The 25,629-nt window shown below is 34.7% G+C and overlaps 1 protein-coding gene across 3 annotated transcripts in view; it reads left to right on the top strand.

The window, feature by feature from the left end:
• Positions 1 to 25,629, top strand: part of DPYD (dihydropyrimidine dehydrogenase) — a 798,341-nt gene that overhangs the window by 340,678 nt on the left and 432,034 nt on the right. For all 3 annotated transcript variants that reach the window (XM_077905543.1, XM_077905544.1, XM_077905545.1), the window contains 3 exons: positions 820 to 927; positions 2,768 to 2,937; positions 18,586 to 18,796. In XM_077905543.1, coding sequence (XP_077761669.1) covers positions 820 to 927; positions 2,768 to 2,937; positions 18,586 to 18,796 — 489 coding nt within the window. The remainder of the gene's footprint in view (positions 1 to 819; positions 928 to 2,767; positions 2,938 to 18,585; positions 18,797 to 25,629) is intronic.

The following is a 25,629-nucleotide window of genomic DNA, read 5'->3' as shown; positions in this document are numbered from 1 at the left end:
CAAAACTATTTTCTAGAAATTGAGCACCAATGTGTATTTGCATCAAGAATATAACAAGTATCATCTTCACCTTGCCACATAGTCTAATTTTCTTAAAGCCTTTACTTCTTAATAAACAGGATAATATCTCATTGTTTTAATTTATAGTTCTTAAATTACTAATATAGTTAAAATGTTGGTGCTTAGAAGTTATTTATATTTTTCAATATCTCTATTTTGTTATCTGTTGTTTATGTTTCTATTGAGAAGCTTATATGTTACTGAAGTTGAAAAACTTCTTTATATAGTAAAGATCTTTAATTAGTTAAAATATTGCTCTAGTTAATCAAGTATTTTTTGTGGTAAAATACATATATTCTTTCAAGTTTTTAAATTTTTTCTTAGAATTATCTGTCATAACCAGGAACTAGATTCATATGTATCCATATGGTGTTTTAGTTTTGTGATTTTTTTTTATATTTTTATATTTAGCACTCTAATATGCTAGAAACTTATTTTTATTTATGACATGAGGAACTAATATAGCCTGATTTTCCCTTTAACACTGTATGTATATATATGTGTATGTATCCATGTTTCTGTATACCTATATGTGTACTTGAATACATGATATATGATGTGTGCTTAGTTATATAGTAAAGGTATACACTAAGGTCTGTAACAATGTTATATACATTTTTATGTTGATCTGCTTATAAGATTTCTCCCCCGCCCCGAACCACGTTATTTTAATGATCTTAGCTTTCTACTTTTTAAAAATACACAGTAGGAAAAATCCCTTCTTCTGTTAACAAGATTTTATAAATTTGTATTATTTAGGTTTGCCAGACCCCAATAAAAACAGTATCTTCAAAGACCTGACGCAGAACCATGGATTTTATACATCCAAAGACTTTTTGCCACTGGTAGCCAAAAGCAGTAAAGCAGGTATAACATTGTTTTTTATTCTTAATGTTGCCTTTGTTGTTTATGTATCATAAATTTGTATTAAATCCAGACTTAGGAGGACAGTGTTCCGATCTCAAACCATTTTTGCTATGCCAATATAAAGTTAAAAACAAGTATGATGTAATGGTTTTCCAGGATCAACCATTTGTTCAGTCTTCAATCAAACATCATCATAAGGGTTTTTTCACTCTTTCATATAGAGGTCTATATACTACATCATGTTAAATTGCTTCAAAGTGAGAGTCTTAAACAGTGAAAGATGTTCTTAAATAGCAGGAACTTTATTTTAGGAACTATCTTACATTATATATTTTTTTCCTTAATTTTAAAATAGGATAAATTTTCACATATCTTACATAATTTGTGTCTAAGCAGGCAGAAAGAGACAGCAATTTTATGAAGTTAAAGGAAAACACTTTAATAGACAGATCCTAGTATGTAGGCTCTGTGTATAATATCACTTCATACAACCTAAGAGGAGCAACCAGAAGGTAAACCAGCCCGATGCTTTGGTTGGATGAGAGTCATCTAATTATATGTAAAAAGATATAAACTTACTTTTTTTAACCTGTAAGCTAAAAAGATAAGAAGCTTTCTCTATTAGATCATTCTGCAGAAGTTTATAGCTAAACATGATTACTGTCTCCACCTTCCTCCTACTTGGAGAAGGGGATTCTATACTTGCAGCTCTTTCTAAGGAAGATCATAGCACATATAACATATTTTTGAGGATTACAGGTACACTGTAATTCCAAATGTACTCTTCCAAGTAAAATAATTACACTTATAGAGATTATAGGCCTATGCTTCCCATGGTATAATTTCATTTATAATAATTTAGCTTTCAGCCCAGGGTGTGATCCTGGGGTCCCGGGATCGAGTCCCACATCGGGCTCCCTGCATGGAGCCTGCTTCTCCCTCTGCCTGTGTCTCTGCCTCTCTCTCTCTCTCTCTCTCTCTCTTTCTATGTCTATCATGAATAAATAAAATAAATAAGTAAAATAAATAAATAAATAAATAAATAAATAAATAAATAAATAAAAAAAATAATTTAGCTTGTCAGTAGTTTTATTTAGTCTGATAACACAGTGACACCTAACACATAGAGAAACCCTCATTTTACTTTTTTTTACAAGAATCTTCATATAGACATCTAATCCCCATATACATGTCCTTGAGAAATGGACATTTAGAAAGTCATATTTCTTTTATAGCTCTATTTTACAAACAAAACCAGGGAAAAACTGTAAAGGAGAAAGTTCATTTTAACTATATCAAGAAAACAGTTGTTAAAAATTCTTCAGTTACATGGAAAGCATTTATTCAGTGCATAAATTTTCAGTTTCCAAAATATGATATATAGTGGGGGTATATGTTAGAAATCCTATAGAATAATATCTAAATAAAATATTTTCATGAAATGCTGTGAATTATGTTTACCCAGATGATGATCACTTTTTTCTTCTAACAAACAGAAGCTTAATGACACCAAGTTAAAAACACGTATCTGACTTTGACCAAGCATGTTTTAATTGATTGATTCGTTTGTTATGACCTAAACTCTTCAAAATGTGTTGTAGCTATCCTTCTAGAAGGAAAAAGAAGTTAAAGGTACTGACTATGAAATTACATATATGAGCATATTTTTAAAATGGGAATAAAACTGTCTTTCAATGAAGCAGAATAATTTGATAGTGACACTCCATCCTCGAAAACTGCAAGATGCAATTTTACACTGCTTTGAGTACAAGTATCTTTTGAGCTGTCATGCAGAAATGGTTTCTCTACTTGAAAATGGGGTTTTCCTTTCATCATTCAGGAATGTGCGCCTGTCACTCTCCATTGCCATCGATACGGGGAGTCGTGATTGTACTCGGAGCTGGAGACACTGCTTTTGACTGTGCAACATCCGCTCTATGTTGTGGAGCCCGCCGCGTGTTCATCGTCTTCAGAAAAGGCTTTGTTAATATAAGAGCTGTCCCCGAGGAGGTAAAATGGAACCATCAGAAAATATGGAGTTGTAATGTGACGGATTTTAGGAGATGAAACTGTTAATGTGCAGTCTCCTAGTTAAATCATTAGAATGTTCTTGAAATTGTGAAATGCAAATTTAAAAATTTCCAGGCTCACCAAGGTTTTTTTTCTTTTTTCTTCTAATTCAGACATTCAAAGTAAAAGAAAGTTATTTTATAATACTTTATTTGGATAAAATGAGAAATTTATTTTTATCGGTACTGAGTGCTTCTTTTTCTTACTGTCTATCTTTGAAATGTATTGTATTTAACTAGTAACAGTGGAATGTGCTAAGTTTTCGTTTCGTGAACAATAGGTACTCATCACAAAATGTAGGATATTAGGGGAATGTGGTAATTAGAGATATTTGGAATTCTCTATAAGCCAAGTTTACAAGCTGCATTCGAAGTCATATGCCTTGGTTATACTTAAAGTCAGTTCATTTTGCTGTGAAGCCAATAGAACAAAGAGATTACCATTTATTTTTTTTAAGAGCTCTCGTGTAAGCATTATTTAGAATTAATAATGAGTTAACTTACTAAAATGACAGATTTAAAATGATTTCATTCTTACAAGTCACTGGTGACTAATCTTGGGTGAGGCATTGGCTGGGTACATGTACCATGGACTTCTCAAATTTTAATGCTATTAGCGGAAGATAATGCCTTATAAAGGATATTAGTCCTGAGAATAAGAACAAAATGTATTTATAGAAAGATAAATTACTCATGTTATCCAAATCAGTATGAATTTGATTTACTTTAGAATGCCTTAATATATATGGAGTCTGTATACCAGGTAAAAATTATAACTGTAGTCAATAGGTAATTTGCCACACGTAGATTAACCACAATAGATTAATCTCACTAAGATATGAGATCACCACTGGTTCATGATTGGATTTCAGATGTCAACTTTGTTCTCTGGGCTTTTTTTTTTTTTAATCCATTCTACCCATTCAGACTTTTTTCCAAAATCCAAGGTGGAGATGGTCACATAATTTTGGGAGTTTGTTTCTGGAGTCTGATCTATAGCATCAATCAGTGTGATTTCATTGTGCTATAAATAAAAAGAAAACATCCATACTGAAATTAAGTGACTTGCCTAAGATCAAAAAGGATGGGAGCTAATTTTATTCATCTGTGTATCTCCATGCAGAACACAGGTTCTCAGCAAAGAATAAATAGTTGACACATATGTTTTGAACTAAATGTTTTAAATCTTGTAGTTCTGAACAAAGAAGTTTTCATTAGAAAAACTTCACCGTGAGAATTGGAAGGGAAGATGACCCTGGATGGAAATGACAGTTTATACTTTATCTTATAGCCATCTTCCGTTAACACAGATAGCTAGAAATAAGTGATGTCTATTCCTTCTGCCCTCAGTGGAATACACACTAAAAATGAGACCAGATAATTACTTAGAAGGCAGAGGCAGTCTTTCTTCCTTCCTTTCTTTCTTTCTTTCTTTCTTTCTTTCTTTCTTTCTTTCTTTCTTTCTTTCCTTTCTTTCCTTTCTTTCTTTCTTTCTTTTCTTCTTTCTTTCTTTCTTTCTTTCTTTCTTTCTTTCTTTCTTTCTTTCTTTCTTTTCTTCCTTCCTTCCCTTCCTTCCCTTCCTTTCTTCCTTTCCTTTCCTTTCCTTTCCTTTCCTTTCCTTTCCTTTCCTTTCCTTTCCTTTCCTTTCCTTTCCTTTCCTTTCCTTTCCTTCTTTCCTTCCTTCCTTCTTTCTTTCCTTCTTTCCTTCTTTCCTTCTTTCCTTCTTTCTTCTTTCTTTCTTATCAACCAGGATACATTGACCCCATTGTGTACCAGGCATTGTCTTGAAAACTTTAATACAGCCTGTACCTAGTAAGGGAAGGCACTTGATGATCAAACAAATTAACTGTCACATAAATAGTATATTGAAAGGTAATTAGTGCTATGGAGAAAAGTGTATTAATGTAGAGGGCATTTTTATTTGGGGTGAGGGTACAGTAGAAAAAGTGGCAGGATTTGCCAATGTATATAGGTTAGCCCAGGAAGGCCTCTCTGATAAGATGACTTTGGAGCATAGAAATGAAGACATTGAGGGAATATAGACATTCCAGGCAAGGCAATTGAAGAACACTGTTAAACTTCTAGGAATATTAAAAAATAAGTCAGTGTGACTGGACCAGTGTAAGAGAGGACAGTATGTGGCACACTGGGTGAGGTCTTGTAAGGCCTTTACTTTTTTTGTATAAAAGTGGAAACCACTGGACTGTTTTGAGTAAGGAAGCACCAAGATCTCAGTTAAAAGTTTAAAGCATCTGCTCTGTTGAAAATTGACTAAAGAGATTTGATTCAGAAGCAGGGAGACTGTCAGGAGTTAATTAAAAGAGTAGACTATCAGTCAGTGGGACTGGCTTATGGGATGGAAAGAATCAGAGTCTAGGCATAGCTGATCATAAGGCCAGAGTTCACTGGGCTGAGCCATGGTTTCCAAACGGTTGAAAAATAATGGGTCTATGGAACAAAGCCCCACATCTGCAGTACAGCTTTAGTAGAACTCAGGTGGATCTCAGGCCTAATTAAAACCACAAAAACAAATGTTTGAATGTTTATTATTGGCTTACAAGAAACCAGATTTTTTATATGATCTTTAAATTCCTTGACTGTGAGCTCCATAAGGGCGGGGACCATGGTCAGCTATCTTGGTTCCTTTGTTTCTTCCCCCTGCCTAGCACAGTGGTGCCGCATATAAAGTATTCAGCAAAGAATTGTGAAATGAATGTTTCCTGAAGGGAATTGGCATCCAGGGCTTCTGTCATTAAAAGAACTAATACTTTTGGGGCAGCTGAGTGGTTTAGTTGGTTGAGCGTTGGACTCTTGATTTCAGCTCAGGTCACAATTTCAAGGTTGTGAGATAAAGCCCAGCGTGAGACTCCATGCTCAGTAGGAAGTCTGCTTGAGATTCTCTCTCTCCCTCTTCTTCTCTCCTTTTGCCCCTCCTCCTCCCCCACTCACTGTCTCTCAAATAAATACATAAATAAAGCCTTTTTTTTTTTTTTTTAAGAAGAGCTAGTACTTTCCAGGTTAGATCAGTATGACAGTAATAGGCCTTTGAAGGTTAATTTGGTAATTTTTGGCAAAATTCCTCAGCATGAGAGAAGGAATAATACATAATACATTATCAGAATATGCATAGATTTTAGGGTTGGGTTTTTGGCCAGTGCCTATGTTTTATGGGATTGGAGGCTTTTAGTATTTCCAGAGGTTCTGGTATTAATGCCTCATGTCCATCACATGATTTTGGTACATCAGAAGAGAGCCCATGACTAGGCAGTGCTAACACTTATGAAATGGGAAAGTCAAGAGGAAGTTCGTACTTCAAGACAGGGTTTTGAGAGAATATATTCTAGGAAAAATGATAACCAACATGAAAGATTTAATATCATTCCCAATTTCTCTGTAATTCTCCTATTCTTCCTATGCTTTCTACCCCTAATACACTCAAACTACAACTATGCTTGTTTTCTTTAAAGTCAGTGAAGAATGGCAAAAATGGGTATTTAGGGTTTTTCTCATGTGTGTGTGTTGTTAAATGGGTTTGGGCTCTTGGATGGAATTTGGGGATAACATGATTTTTTTTGTTGGTAAAGGTCCTCCTCATTAAGCCTGTCAGTGTGCATATATGCAAAGCTTCAGTCTGATTTTCAGATGGTATTAGAGGGAGGGAAATGCAGAACAATATAAAGTTCTCTCATCCTTTCCTGGCAAATATGAATTATTATAGAAGCCAGTTACATTTAATGTTACGTTGTTAGTAAGAAAGAACAGTGTGACTGGATCCAGAAATGCTTTAATCTGCTAAAGTAGGAGGCAACACCCAATAGATTCAGCAGTGACACCCACATCCCATTTTTTGAATGTAGATGTTCTCAAACTTTAGTATGCATCAAAATCACCTGGAGGGCTTGTTAAACACCGCTTGCTGGGCCCTAGTCCCAGAGTTTCTGACTCAGTAGGTATGGGAGGGGCCCGAGAATTTGCATTTTTAACAAGTTTCCTGGTGATGCTCAGACTGCTGATCCACTGCTCTTACATATCATCAATGTAGTTTCCAGCTGTCTAATTAGAGCCATAAGCAGTGTACTATTCGGGGGCACTTTCCATCTTAGTTAAGAAAGCATTAATATATGGGATACAAGTTTGATGAAACAAAGATATGGAGGCATCGTCAGCATATTGATGTAATTCTGATTCCAAATGTCTTTCAGTCTCCCTTGTGGCCTCACACACATGCTAAATAGGATGCTACTGACAAACTAGCGCTTCTCAGCACTGGGTCCTTAGGGAAACCAGCCAATCACTCGGCACTATCCTCTAAGAAGATGAGGGAAAATCTGTTAATAATTCCCTCCAGTACTTTCTGCAAGCTTAAATAGGTGAGATTAAATTTCACAGGATAACAGAATCCCCCAAAATGCTGGTATTAAAAGCTGTTGACAGATCAGATAAAACTGCAAGAATGCTTTAGGCAGTTGGGAATCCCTAAAAGGAGGCATGAAGGTCAAGACTCAACAGACCTGCTTGAGTAGGTAAATTTAAAGGATAAGGTTATGGGAGGACTTTGTAGTTCTTATTAATTATTACTGAGAAGAATATGGTACAAAATTAATTTAATAGTACAAACCCACACACAAATTTTAAGAATCTGTTGTTCATGTATTTAATTTCCCAATATCAGCAAAACATGGATTTCTAATTCTGCCATATTATAAATGGGCTTTCTATAGTACTATCTGTTGCCCTTTGGCTTTCCCCCTGTTCATCTGCCAAAATATTAACTGATTTACCTTTGGTATGCCTATTTCCACATATTTGAGCTATTCAGAGGGAAACTATTTTGATAATTCATGCTACTTCATTATTTTTAATAATAAAAATGACAGCACCAGGTTGCCTAATCAGTCAAAAATTTGTTACTGTAACTCTGAAATAATACATTTCCTTTTTTTTTTGGAAATAGTATATTTTCATGTGTAAGAATGTGACTTTTTGTTGACTCCTAATACCCCATAATGGATCCTGTATATGGCACAATCTTTAGGCCTCCCCGCAGATATTTTTAATATCAGATGATGTTTAAGCTACATCCATTGATACTTCTATTATCTACGTCTTACTGGCTAAGCATACATTTTATACCAGTAAGTAATGCTTTCCTATAGTTAAATATAGGAAATGTGAACTTGGGACTGTTTTTAGAAAATAACCTCTATATGTTAACAAATTTAATTTTACTTACTAAGGGTGATACTTTTAGCAGCACTTCAACATTTGGCACCTGCACATCATTTAAGTTTGTATTCTTCACAGAAACTAATCAGAACCTGTTAGCATGATGGGCAATATGAAGATACCTGAAAACAAACAAATAAATAAACATATAGGGATCCCTGAGTGGCACAGCGGTTTGACGCCTGCCTTTGGCCCAGGGCGCGATCCTAGAGACCCGGGATCGAATCCCACATCGGGCTCCCGGTGCATGGAGCCTGCTTCTCCCTATGCCTATGTCTCTGCCTCTCTCTCTCTCTCTCTCTCTGTGTGACTATAATAAATAAATAAAAATTAAAAAAAATAAAAAATAAACATATACAATTGCCCCCAGCACACAGAGTTAATTAGTGGCAGCTAGGGGCTCCCCTGATACTAAGATATTAATAAGTATACCTTGAATAGTTTAATGATAGCATGGGAATGACATTTCAAGAATCTGTGTGTGTTTACATTTTTGAAAAGGGTGAAAATTCAATGTCACATGAGAAAGTAGAATGGAACAGTTGAAAAGCTTTTAACTAAAAGTTGGAGAACTTGGTTCTAGGTTACATATCCTAGCCCGAGAATGCCCATCTGTAAAATTACTGTTGTAATTAGATGCTTCTGAAAGCTTTTTATATCCCCCAAATTCTGTATTTTGAACATTGAGAGATAGATACCTGAATGATGTGGAATCTGGATAGGAGAGCTCTATCTCCTCATGGAATGACAGCAACTCTATACTGAAAAGTTTGGCCCTGTCTAGAAATATTACACTTGAAACAAATTGCAGTTTTGTTACCCCAACCAGTTGGTAAGGTAAAAATCTGCTGCATTCAAGACATGGATATCAAAAAAACTGGCACATGAAGTTGTCAGAATTCTCCCCTGCATGTGATAATTCAAATGGCAAGTGGGACCAAAAAAAAAAACCCAGCACAACAAACAAACAAAACCTGTAAATAGTCCATGAGCCAACAGAAGCCTGTGCTCATCCAAGATTATATACTTTAAAAGCTTACCTATTTTCAATAATTCCAAGGGAAGGATGGTGAGTATATTATGTTGACTAGGAATATCTGTAGAGCTGAAAACTATGTATCTCTTTAAAAGGTTTAATAATCATTTATGATTCATATGTATATGTATTTATGTATATACATATCTATATGTGTGTGTATACAGATGTAGACATATAAAATCATTAGCAGCAAAGATTTATATTATCAAATCACTGTCAAGCTTTATTACATAGCAGTGTGTTATTACTCTATTAACTTTAATGTGAAAGCTAGAAGCCCTTCTCCCATTAGTAATATTCCTCTCACTTTTCCAGTGTCTTCTTTTCTTGTCTTATACATTGACAATATTAAAAAGTAATTTGCATAATTTTAAAAAATATGCATGTTGGTCAGGCACCAAAACCAAAAGATAAGAATAAATGAAAAACATGCATGAATTAATATAAAAACAAATGATTGTCATTTTTTAAAGAATTTTTTTTTTTCTTTTAAAAAGGTGAACTTGTCCTTCAAGGCCTGCTCCAAATGTCATTTTTTCTTTGACGGCTTCTTTAGTTTCCTCCTAATTAACGTCTCCCTCCTGTGAGATTTTATAGCTTTTATGCTTCCTGTATAATAGCACTTGTCACATAGGGTAGTTATTACTTTATACTCACCCCACAAATTAAAATGCAAGCTTCTTCAAATGGGTTGGTTCATTCAACTTGTATCTGATTCAAAGTATAGAACAGTGCTTAATCCAAAGCATCAAATTGGTGAATCATGTTGAATAATATTTTCCTTATAGGAAGACTTTAAATGAAAATTAAATATTCAAGATATATAATTTATACATATATACATACATACACCTCAGGATTACCACTGATAGCTTTTAAATAAGTAATACTTTAATTTTTAAATTTTAAAAAATATATCACATTACAATACCAATGTAACATTAGAAGTAGATTGAAAAAAATGAATTGTTCCTGTTCTTCGGTCTTTTAAAAGATAGCTAAGACTTTTAAAAAAAAGAAAGAGAAACTATAAGTAATATAAAAGGTACAAATTAATAAACATTTTTAGAAATAGGATTAGAAGAGAGGATCCTTGTTTTAACAGAATTTATATAAAGAGGGATTTGAAAATTGAAGAAGATACTGCAAAGGCACCAAAATTATACAGAAGATAATTTTGTGAGCTACTCTGACAGCAGCCAGGAATGCTTAACTGTAGCAAAATCTAATATGAGGAGTGTTAAGAGTTAGTCAGATTTAAGAAAATGTCGTCAATCATGAGTAATATTTAAAAATACACTCTTCTTGGGGCGCCTGGGTGGCTCAGTCAGTTAAACATCTAGATGCCTTCAGCTCAGGTTATGATCTCTGGGTCCTGAGATGGAGCCCAGGATTGGGCTTCTTGGTCAGAGGAGAGTTAGCTTCTCCAGCTCCCTCTATCCTTCCCCCCTCCATGCACTCTTTCACTTTCTTTAATAAATAAATAAAATCTTGAAAAAGTAAAAGCAAAATACTCTCTTCTTGTTAGAAAAGATGTATTTTGTGATGCCTGTGTAAATGCATTTAAGCCTCTAAATTATCCCATGCATTGTGTTTCTTGTTTTTGCAGCTCAGTAGTGTCACAATAAAACAGTTAGGGGCCACTGTATCCACTGTGTTGTACAACTCTCTCATGGAAAAATATTTATTTCTGCTCAAGATTCTTCCATTTTAAAAGCTTAAAAACTTTAAAAGCTTTAAAACCCAATGCCTAGGGCAGCCCAGGTGGCTCAGCGGTTTAGCACCTGCCTTCCGCCCAGGGCGTGATCCTGGAGTCCCGGGATTGAGTCCCCCATCGGGCTCCCTGCATGGAGCCTGCTTCTCCTTCCGCCTGTGTCTCTGCCTCTCTCTCTCTCTGTCTCTCGTGAATAAATACGTAAAATCTTAAAAAACAAACAAAAACAAACAAAAAAAACCAAAGCCTATAACATCATAGTAGGTATTAAAAGGAACCTCAAAAAAATAAAAAATAAAAAATAAATAAATAAAAGGAACCTCAACCTGTGGTTTCAGCAAACTTTTTTTGCCAAAGAAAAGAATAATTGCAGAATTAGCTTATATATTCTAGAGAGTTGTAAACCTATCAGAATTGCTCTGCTCTCCACAACTGACTGTGTGAGTCTATATAAACTAAAAAGTACAAAACAGGTTAAAAACTGTTTAGTAAATTAAGGAAGATGAGATCAAGAGTGAGTAGGCAGGGACGCCTGGGTAACTCAGCAGTTGAGCGTCTGCCTTTGGCCTGGGACGTGATCCCAGGATCTGGGATTGAGTCCCATGTCAGGCTCCTTCCAGGGAGCCCTCTGCAAGTGTCTCCCTCTGCCTGTGTCTCTGCCTCTCTCTCTGTGTGTGTCTCTCGTGAATAAATAAATATAAAATATATATTTAAAAAAAGAGTAGGTAGGCAGAATTTACTGCCTTTTTCTTGATCTTTCTTTATCTCCTTGGTAACCAAATTCACCAGAAGATTGGATTGTGAAATCAGACTCAGACCAACTAGAGTAATAATCTGCATCAAGCTTTCTTAACAAGTTCAAGGACATAAGTAAACCTGAAGCATGGTGTAAGCAGGGAGAGGTGCAGGACTCCCAACATGGTTTCCCAGGTCCCATCTTGGTGCGTCAAGATGTACTTCAACCTAGATTAATGTAGAGTCTCTAGCATCAGTAGCTCTGTCACACAAAAGGAAGCTGATGCAACTGTAAAATATCTCCAGTTTATATTCAGTTGCATAGTTTATGACTCTTTAAGAGATTCGTGCCCCATAAATCCAGTTCCCAGGTTTTCTTTCTCATCTTGTTTTATTTTGTTTTTACCATAGCCATCCTAGACTATCAGGCATATCTTGCCAAAAGCATGCCACAGATAAGGGCTCTCCCACTTTCAGATGCTGACTGGTAATCTGTTTCCCAATGGCGTGTTTACAAGGGGATTTAACCAGGTGTCTTTCCTTCTTCCTTTGTTGAAATAAACTCTTTTACCTTCCTACATATTTCCTCACCTAAGGGAAATAATCTATTGTATACTTCAATTTCTCAGTAACTAATTCCTTTCTAGTAATTGTAATTACTTCCTACTCATCTTTCAAGATTAGTTCATATAGTACCTTTTCCAGGCTTCTCTTTCTTGACCTGCACTACTGCTGTGCAGAATGCCTCTTTATATGCCATGAGTGCACACTGAGTTTATATGTGTTATCACACTGAATATGATTGCTGATTTGTCTGCCTTTGTGAGAGTTTTGAAAGCAGGGATCATTTTATTAGCTATAGAACCTAGCACCATTTTTTTTTTTTTTTTGTAAAGAATAGGTACTTAATAAATGTTTTATAAATTCATGGGTGAATGGAACTCTTTTTTGAGTGGTTATGAATGTTTGTGGTATATGCAATAATTTAGCAGTGATGAAATAAAATAATTTTTCAGGATTGTCACTGACCAAAGCAGACTACCAAACAATGATTTGAAATTCCATCTCAGAGGTCCTCATGTTCATATGGAATTGATAACTTGTTAAATATCTAGCTATTCAAGGATCATCTTTACAAAGAATATTGTTTCTTCATATTATTTCTCAAACTGTATAGTAGAATTTAATGTATGCTGGGTTTGAGTTCTCATTATAGTCTATGCTTACTTTGCCTATATGCAATCTAAAAATGAGTTGACATCATGCTTTTAATTATAGTAAATTAAGTTGTTTCATAATTTCCACAGTATGATGCCTATAATATTAATCAGACCAAATCATCACATTACATAAAGTTAATCATTAAAATGATCATCATTACTGCATGCGATAGCATTCTATTTTTATTTCACTCAGCACCAACCATGTGTCTTCCCTGAATATGGAGATAAAAATCAAAGCTAAGAAGGTTTTTCTTACTTTCCTTATATGGTATGAAGAGAGAGTATTAATTTGGTTTATTGAGTCTCCAAAATGGAACCTTATAGATGTTTTCTCCTTCATTCCATTGGTGAAAATAAGGACAAGAGAGATTTGTATGTTTGCTTGATGTAGCACTTGTCCCTCATGAGAATAGGCACCATCAGACAAGTAAATATGTGTGCCATGAACACAAGTGTTCATGTACCAAAACTACAGAGTTGCTGATTATTGATGGTCATTAAGAAACATTAGGTATTAAAAAGCACTGAAATCTGTGAACTACTTAGTACAGAATGCCGATTATTTTAAACAGTAAAATATTAAGATCCACTGCATGAGGCTAGACCACTGGTCAGTCTGGCCCATCATTTCATCATGGCAGTGTAACTGACAGCTGAGAAAACATCACTTACTTTTTATTTCAATCTCATAACATAGGTTGCTGTGGTCAGGTAGCAGCCTGTCTTCTGCATGCCCAGTGTATTTACTTTGGGATGGATGTTTAGCAGACATTGACTCCTTATACTACTAATTATCCTTTCATTAACTTGAATGTACTCTGGGTTTTCATGTTAGTAATTCATCTTGGTAAACAAAATATTATTCAAAGTCTACTGTGTGCTAGTCACTTAATGTCCTTCCATGTGGCATATTGGCTAGAGTATATTCTGATTTGCCAGGCATCTGTTTGACCATTCAATCATTTGTTAAATATTTATAATAAATATAACTCCTCAACCCTGGGGATAGCAAATTAGATAAGATATTCTTTCTGTACTTAAAAGAGTTTTGTGAAAGAATTTACTAACAAATAACTTTATTTAAATTCTATTTTAATATTTTACTTTTGTATCTTGAAATTACATGTTCTATGTTTCTACTATCCACTTTATGAAGTAGTACTTCTTTGTCCTAAGCTTACACTTTCTCTGGATTCAAAGAGTTACCATTAATTCATTTATAATATTGAGTTCATAAATCCATCACTTGGTTCCTATATTTCATTATTTTACTGTACTTCTAAACTTACTTAGAATAAGAAGCATGAATCTCTTCCTACAGGGCAGCCTTTATCAAGCCAACCCCTTGACTTTTAATTTGCCTTTGACTAGATCCTTTCATATTCTAATTAACCTTGTTTTGAGATTCCATAACTAGAACCATCCAAAGTCTTATTCTTTCAAATATACAAGAGTTGCTGTCTTTGGATATTAATGAATATCACCCAGGATTTTGTTCAGGCATATCAGGATTTTAGCTAAGTTTTGTCATTCCTTAGTGTATTTTTGGTTTCTCTGAGCCTCAGTTTCTCTTCTTAGCAAGGCAATAATACTTCTTCCCACCTGGGATTAGTTGTGAGGACAGCAAGCAGCAGAGTACCTGAGGTTGGGTGCTAAAGTTGTAAATCATGATACTAGTATATTACTGGCTTTTTGCGCCATGATAAGAAGAAAAAGTTGGCTTAAAGCTTAAATACTTAAAAAAAAAAAGCTTTAATATATAAGTATCATAAAATATGTTTTGTGTGAAAATTAAAATGAGCCATATGTAAAGCACTTAAAAGAATACCTGCTCTCATGGCTTCTGGGTGGCTCAGGTCATAATCTCAAGGTCCCGAGACTGAGCCTCCATATCAAGCCCCATGTTGGGCTCCATGCCTAGCGTGGAGCCTGTTTAAGATTCTCTCTCTCCCCTATCCTCTTGCCCCTCTCTCAAAGAAAAGAATGCTTGCTACCTAAGTATTTATTATTATTTTTGTCCCGTTAGACAGGTATCTTAAATATGAAAGTAAATTCCTCTGTTGTCCACAAATAAATCAAAGGATATTTCGCTTGACACATGACTGTACTTACTTTGAATTCTCATTTTCCTAATATTTCCCTGCTGATTGAGATAAACCTTATCATCTCAAAAAAAAAAAAAATCCTATCATCTCAGCTCTTCTTTTCCCAGTATAATATCAGTACTTTCCAAATAAATACATATGTTAAAGTGATATCTTCCTATCTTTCCTTTAAAAGTTTTTCCATCTCTTGCATACAATGAAAAATATCTACTTGATAGCAGAATAGCAAGAAGTGGTATGATTTATGTCTGCTGCCCAATTGTAAAGTCTTACATGTTTTAGAGAATATAGAACATGTCAAGTTTCAAAAGTTGAATTTCATAGTAACTTTGTGGAAGCCACTGTTCACACTCCTCAAACTTCTGTGCACTATCACATAGTTGGCACAAATGCTGAATATTTAAATATAAGCTATTAATCCTAGTGCATATGGAAAATTATTATGTGAGCTGAGGATATATTATAGTTTCTTCACGTTCATAACCACATAGTTTTTAGGCCTTCAAAAGTCAAAACCATGGTAAGAATACTTCTAAAAGCAATTTTTCAAGCATTAAATCATTGATAATAATTATTTTAAAGGTTTTGATTTGCTTGCAGTGTTCAATTTGGTTTTAAATTCAATGCCAAACTTGCCAAAAAACATATCAGATTATCTACATAGAATAATAGATACTAAGTATTAATAGACATGAAAAGTAAAATGGGACAAAACAGACCTTAAATCAGTCTGAGACATTCTTCCAATATGTGCAGCATAGCTCAGGTTTTTATTTCTGCCCTTCACAGAAAAGAGTACTATTATAAATATGCATCATGTATTGATTTATTCAACCCATAAACATTTGTCATTGTTATTCAATCAAGTTTGGCATTATCATTAAAATTTAGTATCACTTGACATTTTTGAAACATAATAAACTGGTTTATATTGATGAGTTATAAGGTGCTATATAACGCAAATGTGACAAAAGTGATACAGAAAACATATCTTATGTATGGAGCCATATTTGTAATTAGAACTATTCAAGAAATAGTTTGCTTTCTAGAAATTACACATTTTATTTTGTAGGAAGTTAAGAGTCTAAGGTTTTTTGGCCTTTGCTCTTGGGCAACCTTTCTATTGGAATCATAATCCTAGTGGTAAGTGATATTGAATAGTCCGAAGAATGATGGGGGGCAGGGAGTGAATTCAGAGAATTGCGACTACAAATAAATAGTATTTACTTGCACTTTTTATATGTTAAGTTCCTTTAGGTGGTTTACATTTCTAAATTGCTTTAAATAACGGCACAAACCAACTAATTAGATATTATCCCTATCTTACATATAAGGAGCCTGATGATCAGAGAGATTTACTTAGTGACTATCTCAAGTAAACAGTAGGATGAAGTCTCAAACCTTATTCAATTACACTTATCCCTAATTTTTCTGTGTAAACAGTGAGCAAATTTGAATCTGTTGTTTTGTATATTTACTATCCGTGATACACCAAATAGCTAGTATTTTTTATATCAATAATCTCTTAATTTTATAAAGAAAAGGAAAATATTGTACAATCATAATTTTTGTGGTCCAGTTTTTAAGGCTTTATGGCCAGTATTCAACACATATCTTGTTTTTTTTTTTTTTAATTCTATTTATTTATTCATGGCAGACACAGAGAGAGAGAGGCATAGACACAGACAGAGGGAGAAGCAGGCTTCATGCAGGGAGCCCGACATGGGACTCGATCCCAGGTCTTCAGGATCACACCCCAGGCCTGAGGCAGCGCTAAACTGCTGAGCCACTGGGGCTGCCCTCAACACATATCTTAAATAAGACAGAGACTGAATAGTTTTATGCCAAGATAGAGTAATGGCCAGTGTTCCTCAGGGTTTTTTAAGGTTGTATTTATTTATTTGAGATGGAGGGAGCTTGTGTGTGAGTTGAGAGGGGAGGGACAGAGGGAGAAGCCGACTCCCCTGCCTAGCAGGGAGCCTGACTCAGGATTTGATCCCAGGACGCTGGGATCATGACAGGAGCCGAAGGCAGAAGCTTAACTGCTGAGCCACCCAGATGCCCCATGTTTTGTTTTATTTTTATATTGTCCCTCCAGGGAGTTTTTTAAAAAAAAAATTTTTTAATTAACTCCCCCCACACAAACACACATGCAAATACACTGTAATTTTAATACTACAGATACTCTGTATATTTGTTTATATACTATTTCTTATGGGTGGGGGGGTGCCACAAATTATTGTGACATCTAAGATTCCTTCCTCAAGAATCAGGTTTGCTCCCTTATGGATGATTACTGTCATTGAGAATGCATGGTATAGACCAACTAAGTTCAGAGCTAGTCAGCTATAATCTGATAAGACAGTGGTTCACAAATTGTCATTTCTAGACCAACCACATAGCATCATTTAGGAATTTGTTAAAAATGCAGACCCTCAGGCCTCATCCAAGTCCTATGAATTAGAAATTCTGAGGGTGGGTCCATGCAATCTGTTTTAACAAGCTCTCTAGGTGATTCTGATACATGCCAAAGTTTGGAACCACTAATTATGGACAGAGTGCTGAGATATAGGTCTATGGCTTGATCAGAACATTAAGCAAGTCATTTTCTATCTCAGTTTTTCCATTTTGATGTTGCTCAGACAACTCCTGGTTTGGAGCCTTATACACACACCTTCTCAACCTCACTTGTCCTACTGAGAACCCACCTCTGTTCCATGAGGGAGGGAAAAAATGAGACTTAATACCCCCTCAACCTGTTCAGTAGTACATTTTTTTTTAAAAAGACGACTCCGCATACTAGTTAGGGTTACATTGACAATGGCCCCTAAGAACAGTAAATGGAAAAATGAATAGATATGTAAAGAATTAATATTCTGTCTTGATAGGCGTCACATTATGGGCATGAAAATGAAAATAGCAGAATAAATGAGGTAATAGACCTGGAACAATGGAATTTGTCAAGAAGAGCATCCTTGTTTCTCTTTCTTAAATTTTTCATTTGCAGTTTTATGAAGAGAAGATTAAATGTTATTTATTTCTTGATTCCACAGTTTCTCGATCTTTTCTCCTACCTACCATTTTAATCATGTACTTGCAGAGATTGGCTCACCTACTTGATTGATATATTTCCAGTTTAGATATATGCAACCCAGTAGTATTCAGAAGTATTTATTTTCACACATGGCATGATTTGAAAAATAATTTAACCTATAGAAATGAAAGCTTATAGAAAACAAGGCCACTATAGCCAAACCCTTATACGCCACCAGCTGTGCGGCATGCAGTCCTCAGAACTTGAGAAATATCTTGTGATGCCATGCTCTATAAACTTCCCCATGACACCTCCAATCAATTTAAGACTCCCCTGAGTCAGTGATTTGCAGAATGTAAATAGCTGATAACTTGAACCTCAGCTTTGGTGAAAGAATAGGCTTCATGTTGATTTAACATGTTTTAAGCAGCAGCCTGTATAACCGAATTAAAAACCAAATATTAAATGGAGAAGAAACATTTTCAAATTTTTCTCTGTTCTTTTGTTCTTTAGGTGGAGCTTGCTAAGGAAAAAAAGTGTGAATTCTTGCCTTTCCTGTCCCCACGGAAGGTTGAATTAAAAGGAGGGAGAATTGTTGCTGTGCAGTTTGTTCGGACAGAACAAGATGAAGCTGGAAACTGGCATGAACATGAAGATGAGACAGTCCGTCTGAAAGCCGATGTGGTCATCAGTGCCTTTGGTTCAGTTCTGAGTGATCCTACAGGTAGGGTGTTGAAAGCTGAAAGGTGCTAGGCAATTGTCTGCTATTTTAGTGCCATAATAGTTTCCAGCTTTCAGGGCATTGTTTTTCACTTTAACATTCATTTTCTTCTTCTAGTTTGAAATCCAAGCAATCTTGATTTAAAAGGCTTAGGAATGGCATTTAGTGCTTATACAGAATTATTTTGAAAGTGGTGGGAATTGAAAATAACATTAATCTTTCTTTTAAGCTGATAATCAAAATACATATTCTATTTTGTAATAACAATTGCCTGTTTCCTCTCTAAGAATGGCTTTTTCTTCAATTAGACCTTGAGTAAGAAAATGTGACAGAGAAGTTATAACAGCCAATCTTCGGTGATTCAGACAAATTAAGACCTAATGAATAGGCAAAAATAGAATTCAGGTGTACTACTATCCTCATGTTAAACTATCACTAGAAACATCAAAATTATCAAATTAGAAAGTTTGAACTTCTCTCATTTCAAATGGATGGCGTAAATGGACATGCTAAGGAAGAACAAAATGCTTCTTAAAAAAGGATAATAGGAAAGGGAAGTGTTTTACATAATATTCCAACTGAATAATAAGTTAATCAATCAAGGCTATTTTGTGTTACATTTTTGCCACACTGTTTTTGTGGGTCATTGATGATGAAAGCTTAGGTACCTATGTGCCTTCATTTTGCAAATTCTTTACCTTTTAATACATATTGTTGAAATGATGATTAACTATCTTATATACTGAAAGGAAAATAAAAGACATTTCTCCAAGTCAGAGATTCATTATGAATAACAGTAACAGCAAAAAATCTAAACCTGACAATTCCTATACTCCCTACTATATCCATGTTAAAATTACATTTTGTGTCTGAAATAAGAAGAGATATATGTATGCAAATGTGCATTTTTATGCAACAGATAAGTAAAAAATTCAACCAGTCATCAGGATATTTTATCTGCAGGACATCAAACATCTTGGTATTTGGAAACATCCAGATGTTTAATGTCATCAAGATAAATGTTTTCAAATAGCTGGATGATGGCCTGAATTTGTCACTTTTCATCTAGATGTTTATGTGATATGTAGACACAGTCACAGTGTGGTTTGTTTATTCATTAACTGAGTTCAGGAAGAAAAAAAAGAACAACGCGTAAATTGCATCCTATCATCTAAAAAATACCATTCTTACTGCTCGGCACATCACCAGAAACTGAGTAAAAAGTTGAATCATATTTAACTAGCAAATCTGTTGATGATTCACTTATCAAAAACTAATTTAGTATACCCATCTAAATTTATGTTTCACAACTGACATCTTTAATATTAAGAAAAATGTATTTTTTCCTAAACAAACCTAAGTAGATATGACTCAGATCATAGAAAAAAGCCTTTGCAAAACTTATGCTCATGTGTGTGAAGAGTGAAAGATTTAACTTAGTATTTAAAATATGAAGTACAAGAAAATTTGATCTAGTCATGTTTATTTTTCAAACTTATCCCAGAATGTGTTTATGTACTTACGTTTTTTACTTTTGCGTGTTTCTTCCAATGTTTCACATCTACTACTCAAGGACATTTAGAGAAATCGAAGAAAAATGATGGTTCACTTTACCTTTTTTCCCTCCTCTTCCTGACTTGAAATAACATAGTGCTTGAAAAAAATCATACTTAAATAGAATTACTTGCTTTTCCAGGGCCTTTCAATACTTACATTAATAAGCTACTTTCCAAGTGAAGGGGACCTGGAAGAGATGGAAGGTTAAATAGTATCCATGCCTCTCCTCCCATCTAAATGTTTTCAGGACCGTTTTTTGAATGGAAAACTAAAGAAAGGCGGACAGGGAATCAGTAATTGTTGTAATTTTACTGAGAAGATCTTTACCCAAATGGCATTTAAAATTTTTTATTGTTTTTTTAAGATTTTATTCATTTATTCATGAGAGTCAGAGAGAGAGAGAGAGAGAGAGACAGGCAGAGATATAGGCAGAGGGAGAAGCAGGCTCCATGCAGGAAGCCCGATGTGAGACTCGATCCTGGGACTTCAGGATCATGCTCCGAGCCAAAGGCAGATGCTTAACCACTGAGCCACCTGAGCATCCCAAAAGTTTTACAAAATAATTTCAAAGTCAGCAAGTTTTCATATATGCACAGGTATTAGCTATAGTACAAATCAGTTTCCAGAAAGCAAGTTCTCCATTTAGGTAAGAAAAGAAACTATTCATGTATCCTTCTTCTACCTTAAATCTTGTTCCATCTTGATACCTATGTGATGCAATTTATGTGTGACACTTCTGTGATCATCACATGTATGATACTATGTGATTTAATACATTTATTGATAACACCTTTCTTAAACCGTCAGCCTGCCTTTCCACCCCTCCCCTTCCCTCCTTCCCAGCATCACTTTGCACAGGCTGCGATGAACTGCATGACAAACTCCATGACATTTTTTTAGTCCTCATCCTATTTTCTGCATTTGACAATGTTAAATATTTTTCTCTGTTTGAAATGCTCTAAGTCACTTAACCTTTCTGAGCCTCAACTTCTTCTATAAAGACACAAACATAATAAAACCTTCTTCCCCTACCTTTCAGGACTGTTGTCAGAATTAAAATGAAGTAACATGAAAGTGCTTTGGAAATGTAACACGTTATTATTGTTTATGACCCTCCATTTTCTTGTTTTTTTTTCTTTTAAATATTCCTCTTCTAAGCCTATCACTGAGTACTTTTCTTCCTCTAGCTTATGACTTTTTAGTACTTTCCCAAGTTCAGACTTTACCCATTTTCTCTTAATATATTTATTCCGTCAGCGATCTGATCACCTCATTAATTCATTTATTATTCATCCACATATTCACTCCTGTAAGAAAGACTTAATAACTTCTATGTGCCAGGTCAAGGCTAGACTTAGAGTAGACACTATTTCACTTCTGTGTAACTGGTTCCAAATTCTCTTTCTAGTCTGTGTCTCAGAAGACGTTTCATCCTTTATTACATGCTATGCATGTAACGAGCATTTACTGAGTATCTAATGAATGCCAGGTACCAAGTTGTGTTCCGGAGAGTACTAAGACGAATGAGGCATTCCTTCTACTTGAAAACCTCACAGTCTCAGGCAGGAGGCAGAGTTTTAAACAAATAATTGCTTTACGAAGCAAAGAATAATACATTTAGAGACAGTGCACAGCATAATGAAGGATCACCTCATGAAGTTTCCCTAAGGCAGATCGCACCTCAACTTTGTTGTTATTTAAGTGGTACTGTAGTTCTCCCATCACTAAAGTTCAAAATGTTATCCCAGATTCAAATATCTAATTCCAGTTTTTCTTGTCATTAAATTCACCAATGTTACCCTATACTGTAGAATGAAGCACTTGAGAACTTCATCAAATGGCTTTATATATACACTATGTATTCAGCTTTATTTCCCACTCTTCCCTATGGGATTATTCTTCCCAGTATCTTAGCACAGGTGGGTTCCATACTGGTAATTCAGAAAGTAAGTCCTTGGTAAAGGCATTATATACGTACATATGCTGAAGTATTCAAGGAATGAAATAAACATGACAGAGTAAATTATAAAGTATGGTGATAACATATTCTCAGCATTATCTGGTTACAATATTTTAAATGAAAATACTTATAGCATCTCAGTTATACCAAATAACATGTATCTGTAAAAGTATCCTAAACTGGGAAATTTCAAGGAAATTAAATTTGTAATCTCAGGGATTTTTTTTCCCTCATATATTCTGTGTTACTTTTGCAAGTCCTTTGTGTGTTTCACAAAGAATATAAAATAACTTTACTTAGTATTAAGCACTCACTATATCTGTAATAAATATTTCCTATTGTAAAAACAGTAAATGCCTTAAAGCTTATAGAAAAGATAAGTATTATCAAATTTATAAAACAAATATGGATAATATCCTCAGATTATAGTTGCTAATTATTTCATTTCTACCAAGGCTAATAACATTTATGAGTAATCATCGTTTTTTTTATCTAATTCTATTTTATTTCTATTTATTTTTTTGGATTGTAGCAGTGAGTAGGAAATAGGAACAAAGGACTCTCTATTCCACATCCCTCTGCATGGAATATATATGTGCTTATTAGGAGCACAATTTAATTGAATCCTTTATTAACTACTGTCCCAAATTCTAAAGGCACTGTGGTGTTTGATTCCTAATTTGATTGAGATAATAAAGTCTCAGCCTTATTTGATATCTTTCCTGTGAAAAAGGTAAGAGTGATTCCACCTTTTAAAAATTCTCATCCATTCTAAGTATGTAAGATTCCAAATCACATTAAATTGGGATTTTATTGTTCAAGGCTGATTTTAAAGGCTGTCAGTAAATTAAGCACAAGCTACCTGTACTGGAATTTCTAGCCCTCAAACATCACCCTTCAGTGGAAACTTTTAAACATTTTTTTTTCTTAACAATATGTATTTTGTGATACATGAAGTCTCCTCTTCTGCTAAGCACCAATGTAAATGTTTATTGAATTGAATTTTCTTTTTTTTGTTTGTTTGTCTGGACAACTTCAGGTTTAAAAGACTTCTTTCTTATTTTATCTCCCCTTCTCTTTCTGCTTGGGACCAAATTGCCAGTTGTGAAAGTGTGCATATCTTTTCTCTTTAGTTTGGAATTGATGAGGATAATTGTTACCATTTTCACCAACCTCACAGCTTCATTTTTCCTATGGAGTTAGTAACATTGGCCTTGTCCTCCCATTCCCAGAAGATCTAGATGACATAACTTTATGTGTTTTTGAGTATGCTTCCAGACAACTGAAGGAAAGCATTCTGGCCCATGCCGTGACCTCTGTGCCTCTTCCATATGCTGCACCACAGCCATCCTCTCATTTGTTTCGAAATGTTGACTTTAAGAAGAGCTGTGTGCTTTTTTTTTTTTTAATTTTTTATTATTTATGATAGTCAAACAGAGAGAGAGAGAGGTAGAGACATAGGCAGAGGGAGAAGCAGGCTCCATGCACAGGGAGCCCGACGTGGGATTCGATCTTGGGTCTCCAGGATCGCGCCCTGGGCCAAAGGCAGGCGCCAAACCACTGCGCCACCCAGGGATCCCCGAGCTGTGTGCTTTGATCTTCCAGAACTTACTACAATTTGTCTTCCAATTAGATTGTAAACCCCCAAAGCACAAAGATTTTACCTTTATAGTAGTAAGTTGTAGTCCCAATAGCAGCCAGCATATTAATGTGCCTATAGTACATGGATAATATATAGTAGTGTTTTGACTTGACTTGATTCATATTAAGGTATTAGTTTTACTACACTTATTTGTTATTTTTTCTTACTATGGGACCAGTTTGGTTTTTTAATTTAATTTAATTTTATTTTAAATATGAAAGTTAGAAACACAATCCTATTTTTCAATTGCTATTGATTTTTTTTCTGTTTTGGCATAAATTTTTGCATTCTTTATAATCCAATAAATATTACACTAATTAGAGGCCGTCTGGTGTAGCAGCTTAGAGCAGTGGTTCTGAGCCAGGCTGCCCAGCTGGAAACCTGACTTTCTTAGTCTCTCTGTACTTCATGGTCCTAATCTTTTAAGGGAAGTGTGATTATAGTATCTACCTTCTGGAGTTATTTTAAGAATAAATTAAAAATATATGTAAGGCACTTAAATATATGTCTGGCACATAGTAAGTATCTCCCAAGCTTTAGATGTTACTCTCCTTATGTTGCAAAACATATTTTAATAATTAAATTGATTTATATTACATCCTTGTGATAGTATGAATGTTGACTAGGAATAAAAGCATTTGAAAATCAGGACTTCATCTCGGAACTTACAGGTTCTATAGACATGTCTTTGTAAATAAGTAAAGCACATGCTTTTACATTATGATTTTTTTAAATATGAAAAAGTTTAGTATGTTTGGTTAGTGTTTTACAGAAAAAGATTGTACAACTTGTAACTATCATATATTTAAAAAATGTTTTGTTATCAATTCTAATGTTTTTCATACCATCAAAGGGAATGAAGTTTTTCTTTCAATCAATTTTTAGTAATTAGAAATCTCCATTTTGAGTTTCTACAAATCAGGTATGTTTTTAAAGATTGATTTATTCATTTTAGAGAGAAAGCACAAGTGGGGGGGCGGGGAGAGGGAGAGAGGATCTCAAGTAGACGAACCAATGGTCATGACCTGAGGCAAACCAAGAGTCGGACACTTAACTGACTGTACCACTGAGGTGCCCCCATAACTTTTTTCCTCTTAAAAATAGTGAAATTGGGCCAGTGTTTTGTTTATTTAATTTTTGTTTGATTGATCATTGTTACTTTTAAGAGAGAGAAAAGCACCTTGGGAATACAAAGTTTGAGTTTTTAAGTGATTGAAAATTATGATATAATTAAGATTATATCATAAACCTATGTTTATGGAAGGAAGAGATAGGATGAATGGTGGCAATAAATCTGACCCAGCATAGTGCTACATGGCACTGCTCTGGAGAGCAAATGACAAAGTGACTGAACTCTCTGGGTGTAACAAGGAATGTGTAGTCCTTCTTCTAGGAAAGGAGTTTATATTCTTTACCCAGTTGCCTACATTTTCTTTCTGTTCATCTCGCTAGAAGTAGACAAAGCCTAGTTCTTTCTGAATCTTTAGTGAAACCCTAAGAAACCAACTCCTTTGATGTCATTAATTGCAGTTAGTTTCATAAGGAGAATGTTTTTTGGGGAAAAGGATTTTAAAATCACTACCAGTTCCTTTTATTGGACAGCTCTCGAAAAAGTTTTTTTAAAACCTCATGGGGTAAATCAAAGGTTCTTCCAATACTATTCTTGAGTGTAGCTTT

Source organism: Canis aureus, chromosome 8 (assembly GCF_053574225.1).
Source record: "Canis aureus isolate CA01 chromosome 8, VMU_Caureus_v.1.0, whole genome shotgun sequence".
Lineage (NCBI taxonomy): Eukaryota > Metazoa > Chordata > Mammalia > Carnivora > Canidae > Canis > Canis aureus.
This window is presented reverse-complemented; position numbering and strand designations above follow the sequence as displayed.